The sequence below is a fragment of the Impatiens glandulifera genome, chromosome 9, assembly GCF_907164915.1.
Source record: "Impatiens glandulifera chromosome 9, dImpGla2.1, whole genome shotgun sequence".
In the NCBI taxonomy this organism is placed as follows: Eukaryota; Viridiplantae; Streptophyta; class Magnoliopsida; order Ericales; family Balsaminaceae; genus Impatiens; species Impatiens glandulifera.
This window is the reverse complement of record NC_061870.1, coordinates 37100533-37113549: the sequence shown is the minus strand read 5'-3', so window position 1 is coordinate 37113549 and position 13017 is coordinate 37100533. Positions and strand designations below refer to the sequence as shown.

The window sequence follows — 13017 nt, the reverse complement described above, 5'->3', positions numbered from 1 at the left end:
GGAAAGGCTATTTATCAGGACCGATCACGGTGACGTGATTCATATTAATCAATAAATTGGATTATTTAATGAAATACAGTAAATAAAAAGATTGCTTTTCTCGTAAACAAAAATAAAAATACTGTATTTAGTAATGAAAAGAATATTAATGACAATCTCTTCCATAAAAGATTGTACTAAAAATTAATGAGTAATTTCAATAAATAAAAACTAATAGTTTTAATATTTATCTGCAATTGGACCGTCCGATGAAACCCATACTGCTGTCATATATTACGAAATACGAGGTGATAATATCTTCATTTTTTCTTTTTCTTTTATTCCTAAATTGGACTTATTTATTGATTTATAATTTTCAAGAGCTTGTTTGATACTGGATATTTTAATTTTTTTTATATTCTTATACAAAAAAAATAAAATTAACTGTCAAATCATTAAAACTTGTATTACTTAAACATTGCATTAAAGTCTTCCATTGTTTTTATATTTGATTTGTTCCTTAATTAAATGTCATTTTATTCTTTTTTAGTCTAAATTAATTAATAAATATAATAAAATATATTTTATTATTGTATATTAATAATATTTATGTTTTTATAAAAAATAATTTCTCAAAATTATCACATCATAACTTTATTTAATAATCCATTGTCGAACAAATTTTTTTCATTAGTTTTAAATATAAAACAAAAATTATTGATGTTGTGATAAATTAAAAAATAAACACATTTACAAAAACTGCATCCACTTCACAAATTTAAAAATATGATCATGAAATCAAAATTATCTAAATCACACAAACAAACCAATTTTAATCTTTAAATTAGTATTGAAATTTGAATGAAACCCTATAATATTAAGAATTAAAATTTTAAAAAATTTAATATAGTTTAATTTTGTAGTTAGAAATCTAATTTCAAATTTTAACTCGGAATTGTAATTTTAATTTTTTATTTTCAAACAAAATAACTTATTATTTTATCATTTAAAATACGATTAAAATTTTTAATAAATATTGAATCGATGTCTTTTTTTTTTAATTTAGTAGGTTAACATTTTGAACCAATATTTTATTTGTGAATTTATAAAGTTAAAATGTTGTATCGATATTTTTTTAATATATGAAGTTAAAATATTTAATCGATATTTTATAATAAAAATTTAAACTTAAAATAATTTCTTGACACTTGAACTATTCTAATTAATTGTGTCAAATAATATTTTAACAAAATAGATTAAATTTGTCGGACTCGAACTCAGAACCTTATGGTGAGTATCCACTTTTTATTGTCGTTAGGTTAGAAGATGAAAATAAAATGAGACAACGAATTAAGTATGTAGAATGCAAACACAATTAATTATTTAATATTTGTATTATATTAAACTTAATGTTAATACTAATAAACTTAATGTTAGTATTCACCTCTTATTTGTATTATATTTGTTTTTTCGAACATACAAGTTGAGATTGAATTACAATTTTTTAATTTTTAAACATAAAAATTAAATAATAATTTAATGTCAATTTTTATAGAATTAAAATTATAATTCAACTGTCAATACTAAATTCAATTCCTAATAATGGTCAATTATAAGCTTCTAAAATGATAAGAGCATTATAATGGGTGAAGATTATGATTAAATATTTGATCCTAAAAATCTATGACATACCAAATAAGTAATACCTAATAACGGTTGAGAATCATACACATGATATGTTTTTTTTTTAATTACCAAAACTTGTATGCATTTAAGATTTAACTATCTTTTAATTATATTAATTAAATAAATAAACAACCTAATGAGCTAAAAAATAAATCTCAACTAAAAACATAAAGACAAAATAAAATTAAAAAATATAAGTCAATAAATCTAATTAAGACATGCAAAGCATAAAATCAATATAATCCACAAAATAACTGATGTGTCCTTTCACCGAATGCTTCCAATGACACGCCATAAGAACACATATCTCATTTATACACAATGACAGCTGATTCCACAACCACTTGAACAAAATAATGAAGTAAATAAATTAAGCTATATTTAAATCATTTATAACTATCTTCTCATCCGTCAAAACAATTAAAATATATTTTATTGTTAAATATAAATTTTTTCAGCTACTAACTTAAGTTTTCATCATTTATACCAAAAAAAATAAATAAATAATTTAAATCCAAACAAAACCTACAAACCAAGAAAATAGTTTAACCCATGGAATGGACAGATAAAACTATTTCCTTTGCTAGTAAAAATTAAAAATAGAGCAAGATTGAAAAAAAATATATATAGTGGTCAAAATTATAAAGGGAAAAATAAGTGAATATTTTATTGACAATAAATTAAATAGAATAAATTATGTCAATGCTTCAAATTTATTGGTCTTGATCCATTCATATATTTTTTTACTAGTTATTTAGTCAACATTGTTATCCTTTTGTTATGATGAATTTCTTTTTAAGTGTTGTTTTACCCCCACATTATATGTCCATGAGATTCTACCTTATTTGTTGGTATACAACACACTATCATTCCGTCGTTGGATGAATCTTGAGACTCACGAGTAACTTCAAAGTTTATTTGGTTATTATTTCACCCCAACATTCAATGCCCATGAGATTATACTTCTTCGTTGGTTTATCAGTCAACACACTAACATCATGTAACTAAATGAAGTTCATAAGTTTCTAAAGCTTAAAGATTACATCATCAACATTTCGTCTTCAACCTCAAGTTGTTCAAATAATTTACATATTGAGTGTGAGGAGGGTTATAATATAAAGATAATACATCTGATATTATATTAGTTTCTTATAAGTATAATCTAATGTTTATATATTAAACATAACCTATTAACTTTAAACATATCATTCAATACAATTCTCTTATCTAACAAATTTTGGAGTTCATTCGGTTGTTGTTTCACCCTAACATTCAATGCCCATGAGTTTCTACATCTTCGTTAGTTTATCAGTCAATATACATCTTGTACCTAGATGGAGCTCACGAGTTTCTAAAACTTGAAGAATCATCAACAACATTTTAACATTACACTACATCTTTCTTTTATCTTAATCAAATTATTTTATTTCTTAGCCAATCAAATTACGTTGCATCATTATTTTCTCTTAATTATTTCTCTTCAAATAAAACATATACATAGAACAATCTTATAAATTAATTATATATATATTATAAAAACGGTAATTGTACTTTTAATATCCGGAACTTTGGATTATTTTGAAAGTAACAAAGAGCAGAAATACAAAATAGATGAAATAGAGAATTTAAAAAAACGTAAAAGGAACTAATAAAAAAACATAAATATGAGATATATAACAATCAAAGCATAATAGGATATTTTTTTTGTGTAACTTGATTTAGCAAAAATAAATAAAAATAAATGCACCTTCGGATGAACCCCACCCATACTGTTGTCACACTTTACGAGGTGATAAATTAAGGACTTGTTTGATTGACTCCTTGTTGTATTTCAAAAAATTTCCTTTAATTATTACCTCATATTCGGAAAATTACCATGTATCACGTTTATATTATATTATAATTTTTTTTATATTATTAAAAAATCATATACTAAGAAACTTATAATATGAAAGGATACATCTATATAACAGTTATATTTATTTATTTTTTATTAATGTTAAAAACTAATATAATAATAAATAGAAATATCAACTGGATAAAATACTAAAAAAATTGACCCAACAAACAATTCGGATCAAGAAACAGTAATACTAACTAATATTCTTACCTATTCAATTCTCGTTTAGCTAAGACTAATTTGGATGGAATTTTTTTTCCAAATAATCTGAAGAGATTAAAAAATTAATGATGGGATGATATTAAGTAAGTTCAATTATTTATTTATTTAAAAAAATGTATTTTTGTATTAATATATAATAAATAATTTAAAATATAAAATATAAAATATTTTACTTAATGAATTAAAATATATAATAAATGTGAAATAATATTTGATTAAATAACCCTAATATATTACAACCAAGGTTCCATATTTCATACCCCACTTCATTAACATTTAGAAAAAAAGTATAGATTTAAGTTTAAATAAAAAAAAATCTTAAATTATTCTTACCTATTCATTTTAAATATTTAAAAACACTAAATCCACATACTTATCAAACATATTAGTGTCTATTTAAAAATAAAATTTAAAACTAATTAAAATATGTTTAATTGTATCTCCAAAAATATATTTACAATTATTTTATTTAAATTGACTATAAAGAGAAAAAGTAAAAATAGTTTCTCTAATAGATAAAATTTAATTTATAACTAGAGTTTTTTTTTAGGCAAAATATTAGAATTAGAGGTATGTTAAAATGATTAATATAAGTTACATTTTATAACTAATTCATGCTAAAAGAATACAATCTTCATTTTGTAAGATTTTTTAAAAACTATTATGTCTTTATTATTATTATTTTGAATATTTGATTATGTTTAATATTGTTCAATAAAAACATATTGTTGACTTAAAAGCAAAATTGATGCAAATAAAAGGTAGTAATTTGTTGTCTCATATTAATATAAAGTGATATTTTTTTTATTAATATTTATAATAAAATAATTTATCTACATATAATATTTCTGTAAGGAAAACATACTGAAATTTCAAACGGGACTCTACTTACAACAATTCTGAAATTTCCCGCGCAAAAGTATGTGAAGAACGAAGAAGCGCGCGTGGTCAAAAGTATACGGTTTGTTTTCATCGGAAGGTCTGAAGCAAGGTGCCGGAAACCGCCATGGCCGGATCGCATATTCACGGCGCCTCACCGCCGACGGAGCTGACGGACGTTGATATAGTACGCTTGGTTAAACAACCATACGAAGCGCAGATTCACGTCCTCAATTTCCTCACATCGCCGGACTCCCATGAAACCCTCATCTCCTTCCTCCATTCCCGCGCCGCTTCTCCCACTGCTTCTATCTCCGTCGCCGAGTATGTATCTTCTCTTATTTCTCTCTTATCTATCGCACCTCAATCCGATAATTTCCCGTCAACGCTTCACGCTTTGCTGTTGCTATCTTACATCACACTCTTCACTTCACACAAAATCCCTCACGATCGGAACTCCTTAAACACTATTCACCTCTTCGCAGTCCATCTCGAGAGCATTCCTAGCAAAGGATTGGTGTCGGTTTCTGATTCAATTGTTTCAAGCCTATCGACAATTCTGGATGCTGAAGATGCTCAGCTTGTTCATCTCCTTCCGAAATGTCTCAACTTGATCATGAATTCAAATGAAATCGAGAAGCGTGCAGACTTAATTAATTCAGTCTTGGACCGTTTTCTTACATGCGATTGGTCCAAAGCTCTGCTGTTGGAAATCGTTTTGGTTATTCGTGAATTTGGATTCATAGACAGAAGGAGACAGATGGAGTTTCTCGAGAAGGTGTTTGATGGAATGAAGAACGTTGATTTACAGGATCTTCCTTCGCTTGTTTATCAGTTGCTGGTTTTGGCATCGAAGGGGTTCAGTAAGACGGATATCATAGAAGGCATTGTAATGTTTTTTGGGACAAAAGTTGGGTCGAAAGCCAGCTCTATAGGGAGGCAAGTGGAAGGCACCGTGCTGCTGCATGTCAATTTTGCGGTGAAGCAGGATCCTTCAATTGGAAATACAATTATGGGACTCGTGAAGTCAAATATTCAAGCTTTTAATCATTTCACTGTCTCAGTGTTGTTGTCCATTGCCCGAGTACGAAGATTCAAAGAGAGGTCACTGCAAATCCTTAAGACGGCAGTTGTTACAGCCTACCATGATAATAAATCTGCTAAGTAAGGTTCAATACTATCAGTCTCTCTCCAATCTCTATATATTTTACTATAACCTAGAATTATTTCAACTTATATTTGCATCTTGTTATGTCTCAGAACTTGCAAATGGTTATCCAATGAATTGAAGGAAGAACATTTGCAGAAAACCAAAATAGTGGAGAAAACTGTTTTACGAGCTGTAATTTTCCAGTCTTTTCTCTGTTTTTGTCAACTGTAGCTTGTGCAAATGCAAACAACAATAAAGACACTAACATAAGACATGTGATCAACATGGAGGTTTAGAGAATAATGATATTTAACTATTTCTCATTTGGTTTCAGTGTTATGGTACACTGTGGTGCTATTTTTTGTTCTCTCTTTAAGAAAAAACACTGTTATGATGACATGAATGTAATTATTTGTAGATTAATGAAAGCAACTGTGGAAGAGAACATATTTTGCCCAGTATTGTGGAGTTTGGCTTTGCATTGTTAGAAACAGTGGAGCAAGGAAGTGGCAAAAGAATGACCAAATCTGACGATTTGAGTGTTGAGAACCTGGGTCTTCAGGTCCTGAAGACTCTCTTTGAGGTTCATGATATGGCAAGGAATGAGGTGCGTGTTTAACAAAATCTGAATGGTCTGTTTCCAATTTTTAAGTTAAGTTCATTTATCTAGGATAAATTCTGTAATATCTTAAATCTTATCATTGATACATCCATTGAATATCATAGATCATAGATCAATGCAAATTCAGAATTCTGTCTTTGAAGCCTGAAAAGAGTTTGTCTGTATTAAGGTGGGCAGCATTTAATCTCGACTCCTTTGCTCCATTTTCATTTACCCAGTACCAGTACCAAGAGCCTTTTGATTTTTAAATGATTTTGATCACTACTTGATGTTGTCATTTACTTTATACAGATTGCTTGATGATTTAGTTAAGAGATACCCATATGCATTGTCGGAGCACATCCCTCGCCTGAAAGAGCTGTTGGACTATTTCACATTTATGCCTGACAGGGTCTCAAGCCATCTTGTAACTCTTCTGCTTCCACTCATTAAATATAGTGGTGATCTCCAGGTATTTATCTGGTTTGTGGTTCACATCATAGAGAAACTAAAATGGACAAATTTTGACTGTAAAAACATCAATGCTAGTTAGGATGTAAAATAATTGCACACTGATAAGCAAACCTATACTCTTTCAGCTGTTTGAGAGATGTGAAAGAATTGTGATTAACAAAATATTTAACCATTTAAACTATTCAGGACACTCAGCTATGGTTGAGAAATTCAAACATTCTATGCTTGAATGTGTAGTTTTCCTGTGTCAGTTTATTTTTATTTTTTAACTGATAACATTCTCATCAGTAGGAATTTTTTTTCCACAAAATCGAAGTATCATTACTTATACTAGTCTGTGATTATAATCATTACTTATACTAGTCTATGATTATAATCATTACTTACACTAGTCTATGATTATAATAATTTCTTATATTAATCTATGCTTATAAAGGACTACATCATCTTAGTTGTGCGAAAGGCTATGTTTAATAGAGAAGAATCAGTTCGTCTTGCTGCAACAAGCGCAATTATCAGCTTGATCTTGGCAGATAAACAATCTGAAACAAAGGGTACTTCATCTATTCAAGAATCATCTAGCCAGGCCAGCAGCAGCCAGCAGCATCCTGCGATTCCACCTGGCAAAAGGGCTGGTTTGTTTCAGGAGCTTAGTTGTCTGCTCCAAAGATGCCTTTATCAACAGGTATAATTGAATGTTTTTATGGTCCGACTCTTATTCTTTATTGGGGATTCCTTAGTGTTTCTCTAGTTGTATCTTCTTTGATACAGTCAGCCTGTTTTTTTCAGGCACATGTCAAAGAAATTCTGTACAGTGGGCTTGTAAAACTTGTGCTCTTGGACCCGCTATCTTCTGGGGCTGTTTTTGATTTTCTCTTCCCTCACTTCCTTAGATATTACAACGAGGTATAATACTGTATTCGAAATTGTTCACCAGTTTCATTGATAAATAACACAATACTGAAAGCATGAATGTTCAAGTAAATGAAAGTAATTTTTCATATTCATCCTTAATTTTGACTGTTTTCCCTTAATCTCTTGAAATTGTTGTATTTTCTAGAAAGCAGATATCCAACTTCGCATTGATGAATGCGTTAAGACAGAGAATGGACGAATATACATTGAGGAACCACTAGATTGTCTTCTTTCTTGTATCTCCTGGGTCCTTCTTACTCAGCCACATGGTAAAACTGATAATCAATCTGCTTCATGGGTCTGTTCTGGTTTTGCTCTTACACAAGAGAATGAGGTATCTATAACTGGATGAATTAACTTACTATAACTACTGCAACAAAACTGCTAATTGCATTGTTTTCTGTTTTTTTTGCAATTGTTGCAGGTAGGGAAAAAGGTGCCCGCTGAATTATTTTCAAGGTCCTTCTCAATAATTCGGGAATTTTTGAAAAATAAAAATTTGGAAGGTTGGTATACTCCTGTATGACATGTTAAGAAGTTCTATATAATGAAAAATGCTTTTTCTCTTGACATGATTATCCTACTTTTGATCTAAGGCTACGTTTGGATACCTGGAATAAAATTTTAAAATCATTTTTCTTAGAATTGGATATAATTCAAACCTATTGTTTGGAATAAACACTAAGAATGGAAGAAAATGTATAGGTTTGAATTCCAGTTTCACCTTACTCTCAAATAATATATGAGAATGGAACATGGGCATCTTATAGGTTGTTTTTGAATCCCATTTCAACACACTTTCATAGTGAATCAAGAAAGGAGGAATTTGCACAGGATGAGATTATTTAGACTTGATCGGAATCTACCTTCCTTTGTTGTATCTTGTCTTTCCATTTTTTGTTCCTTCTTTTTAATACAAAATTGACCCCTTTTCCAAATAAAAAAACCTGTCTAGAAAAAACTGCTCATACTTGGTTTCTGTTTATTTTCATGTTGCATAAGATTTGTTAGGTTTGACCTTGGACACAAGTTCTACAACAGAGGGAGAAAAAGAAAGCAGATGCCGGGCTCTAATTTTGTCAGGAATGATCAAAGTGCTGTTGAATTTCATTATCACAGAGTTGGAGAAACAAAAAGATGAGAAAAATGAAGACCTTCAGAAAGAAGTTATAAAGTTTGTTCTAATTCACGAGTCCCTAGAGAAGCATAGGTGTATGTCTAGACCTGGTAAGGGCATTAGGAAATTGAAGGTGCAGTCTTCGGATAATACGCAGGAGGACACCGATAAGAATAGTACAAAATTTTCACAAGAAAGAACACCTTTAATGGCCACATCAAGTATCTGCCAACTGCTGCAGATAGGAATAAAATCATGTCAGTCTCACAAAATAGAGAATGTTCAGTCTTCCGAGAACGACAGCCAGCAGCCTTTCAGCAAGAATCATTGTTCCCAATTCCTATCCTTTGTTTTGAATACATCCCTTCATCAAATAAAATCTTTTCCATCTCAAGAAAGAAATGATCCAATAAACCATCTCATCTACGGAAATATCAATGCTTTCGGTCCTCTCCTCCTGAAGTTGATTTGGTTGCTAAAATCACCGAATAAGCTTGCAACAACAGATCAAAAGAAAAAAGAAACTAAAGGGAGGAAAGATGATGACAAGGGAATTCTCATTTCAGCCTTAGTTTGCTTGAAGGAATTAATAAGCTTAACACCAGACCAGAAAGGCTTAATTGAAGATTTAGTTTCAATATCGCCACTTGATCACACTTCTGAATTTGTTCCAGATGAAGATCACCTTGATGAACATGTATCTGTCTACAGCGACAGCATAGAGGTGTTTGTCAGAAAGCACATAAAACCATTATTATCTGACTTCCTGGAAGTTCCATTGCCTCATGAGGTTGAGGTAAAGTTTCATATTTGATTGAATGCAGCCACAGTGTTATTTTTCGAGTTAAAATTGATGTTATTTTTTTTTTGTTTATTTGCAGATATTATGTGATATTATTATGGTTATTGGTAACGAATTGCCCTATGACAGAAGGCACTCTATAGGACACTGGGCTATAGGAATAAGCAAAATCAAAGGCATACAGAATCCTAAAACTGCCAAAAGTATTGTTTCCCTTGGTATTAATTTGAGTTCATCTCCTCATGATGTGGCCCATGCACAAGACATTGCTGCAGAGCTTTTGAAAATAATGAGCTCCGCGACAGATGGGCAGATGGAGATCTCAAACATATATCCTCTAATTAACCATTCCACTCATGCCACTTTAGTCTCTTATATACTGCAATATATAGAAGGAGTTGTTGCGGACATAGATCGGGTGACAATGAAACTTAAGATGTACATAGGTCTGGCTTTGGAGGAAGCCATTTACTCGAGAACTGAAGCTGCTGTGAAAGTCTTGTCTTCATTGGTGATGATGAAACTCATGGGTAAAGTCTAGTTACTGGAAGTTCAAAAATCTAGTTTATATATATTTATTTATAGAAAGTAGTTGGTTAACATATATATGATGGCATTTTATTTAGATTTCCAAGCGGAAAATTTGCTTAGATTGGCTGCTAGGCTTTACAAGAACTTGGCTCGGATGTCAAAGATGCGTATTGCTTCCAAAGGCTGTAAGCAGTTGTTCCCAAGCCTGAGCTACCAGAAGTTGGTTGAAACAACTTGCAAACTGCTAACGGGTCCTTTGTACAACTTCGTTTCTGATATGCAACAGGTAAATTAGCCTTTTACTGAGTAAATTGTTCATTGGATTGGATTGTGGGTTATTTGAAAATAATCTGAAATGACCCAATTGATTTAAGTAGTAATATTTGTTTGTTTGGAGTACAAGCAGAATCAGGAAGGAAGTGGGAAAGGCAAAGGCAAGGGAGTGATCAACAGAATCAAAAGAGAGAATAGATGCATTCCGGACTTGATTTTCCAGATAGAAGATTATGAAAGATATCTGATTATTCTTAGCAAAGCTAGCAATGTAAATTTGTTAAGGCATGCTAAGCGTAGTACTGCCAGGGATTTCAAGATTTTAGACCCAGAACCAATGGTTGAAGAAGAAGAAGAAGACGAAGCTGGTGGTGGTGACCAAGAGGGTGGAAGTCCTGCTGCAAGTTCTTCACAAAATGAAGAAGACGATGAAGCAGATAGACCACAGGAGAACACCGAATCAGGTGATGATATGGTTCCAGAATCTGAATCAGATGAAGATCGAAATTCATTAACATCTTCCAAGAGAGCTAGGATGAGTAAAACTATGCTGGATAATGATGACGAAGAAGAATAGATAGCTCTGATTGTGTAAGGAAGGAATTGATTGATTTCTCAGCAGACCTGAAAAATACAGATTTTTGGGATTTGAACGTATAAAGGAGCTTGCTTTGGCAGTTAGGATCCAGCCAGTATGTGTTTTCCGATATAGTATTATTCCAAGTGTGGACTGGTTGGACCTAAATTAGGTGGACTGGACTTGGGTAATTCATCTAAATTTGATCCGTACCACCTGGTTATAAAAATAACAATAGTAAATTTATTCATATGAATTGATTAAACTTAAATTTGTATATATTTTATCTTTTTATTGTGCTATTTTATTAAAAAATGCAAACAAAATGTTAACCTATACTAATTATGAATAGAAATAGAAGTATAGAATATTAAATGTTAAACCCGAGCTTACACTTACTTAATATCCGGGTAGTAAGAGCAACTCCAACCGAACACCAAACCCATACCCAAAACCCCCTTTTCACTCCAACCGATACCAATACCCAAACTCAAAATGGGTTTCCCTCATTTTCCCTCTCCTACAAACGCATATATGCGTTTGCACTATTCATAAACTCAAAATTTTGTCTGCTTTTTAAATTTAACCCTTAGACTTAATTTAGGTCCATTTTATACATTAAACTTATTTACATAATTTATTATTTTAATAATTTATATAATTTAATTCATTTATATAATATTTTTTTTGTATAATATAAATTTATAATAATATTTAAAAAAATTATAATAATGTTAAAAAAATTATAATAATATTCAAAAAAAAAAATATAATAATGTTCAAATATTATAATAATATTCAAAAAGATCATAATAGTGAAAAATAATTTTTTATTTAGTTTGTGCATGGTAATTTTTGAACTTTTAATAATTTATTTATAATCAAATTTAAAATAATTGAGTGATATTAAAATATTGTGGTGTAATTTATAATATTGTAAAATATATGGAGTGATATTAAAAAGTTATAAAAGTTGATGTAATGAAGAATATTATAAGAATATTCTTTTGGGTTTAAGAATAAGTTTTTTGGTTAGAGAAGATTTACTGTTTGATGTGACATTTACACCAAAATGAGTTTGAAAATGAGTTTTTCGGTTGAAGATGGTCTAAGGATTATGGGGAGTATCTCTAAAATATGGGAAAAGTTCACCCCTTCTCATTTTTACGGTTGGTAATGATAAAAAAATTAATTTTTAAAATGATACGTTTCGCCCAACGAAAAATTTCGGACTCTTATCGAGATTTTTTGAAACTTCTAGTAAAAAAAAGGCTAAAGTGGTAGACTGTTTTCACATCTAATCAAATTGGTTGAAAAAATTCTTAAAAAAAATGACTTTTCATCGAAGAGGAGATGAACAAGATCTCATTATAATACCAACTCGATTGACGAGAGTTTTTTTGTTCGGCTCTCCCAATTTTAAAACTAACTACATCTATCATGATTCTCTCCAAAAACTTCATTCCGGTTTCCTTAGAAAGATGTGAAAATAAAAAATTCCATAAAAAATCTCATTTTTTGGTTGAGAAGTTATCAATGAAGTAGTCTTGACATCTAACAAACTGAAAAAAAAAATTCATCTCGCTAACAGATGCAATATTTGTTTGAAGATTGAAGAATTCATTAATCATGTAAGAATATAGAAGAAGATTGTATTGAAAATGATGATGCAGAATGAAAAGAAAATGAAGGGGTAGAGACTACTGAAAATGAAGCTGAGGAGGCACTTATGATAGATACAGAAGATCCAAACAACTAGGAAAAGTGAGTGCAATTGAAGCTAAACCCAAAGAAACCCAAACAACTATGATGTACCAGCCAAAGCCAAAAAAATGTATCATAGCAGCAGATGAAGATCCATGCGCTAGTGAGGTCGCAAATGATCCGAAAGTAGATGTATCAAAAAGAGAC

At 30.3% G+C, this 13017-nt stretch overlaps 1 protein-coding gene across 1 annotated transcript; it reads left to right on the top strand.

Moving 5' to 3' along the window:
• The first annotated feature begins 4731 nt into the window (after positions 1 to 4731).
• On the top strand, positions 4732 to 11277 carry LOC124915129 (Fanconi anemia group I protein). The gene is made up of 13 exons (XM_047455791.1): positions 4732 to 5830; positions 5927 to 6008; positions 6235 to 6423; positions 6543 to 6607; positions 6730 to 6889; positions 7328 to 7576; positions 7681 to 7797; positions 7952 to 8140; positions 8231 to 8312; positions 8809 to 9719; positions 9805 to 10255; positions 10352 to 10542; positions 10663 to 11277. The coding sequence occupies exons 1-13, from the start codon at positions 4794 to 4796 to the stop codon at positions 11104 to 11106; spliced, it is 4167 nt and encodes a 1388-aa protein (XP_047311747.1). The 5' UTR covers positions 4732 to 4793; the 3' UTR covers positions 11107 to 11277.
• The last annotated feature ends 1740 nt before the right edge of the window (positions 11278 to 13017 follow it).

Coding starts and splice junctions, on each gene's coding strand:
- LOC124915129 (XM_047455791.1), top strand. CDS start 4,794: ATGGCCGGATCGCATATTCACGGCGCCTCACCGCCGACGGAGCTGACG. Junction 6,009..6,234: donor AGAAAACTGTTTTACGAGCT/GTAATTTTCCAG, acceptor AATTATTTGTAG/ATTAATGAAAGCAACTGTGG. Junction 10,256..10,351: donor GGTGATGATGAAACTCATGG/GTAAAGTCTAGT, acceptor CATTTTATTTAG/ATTTCCAAGCGGAAAATTTG.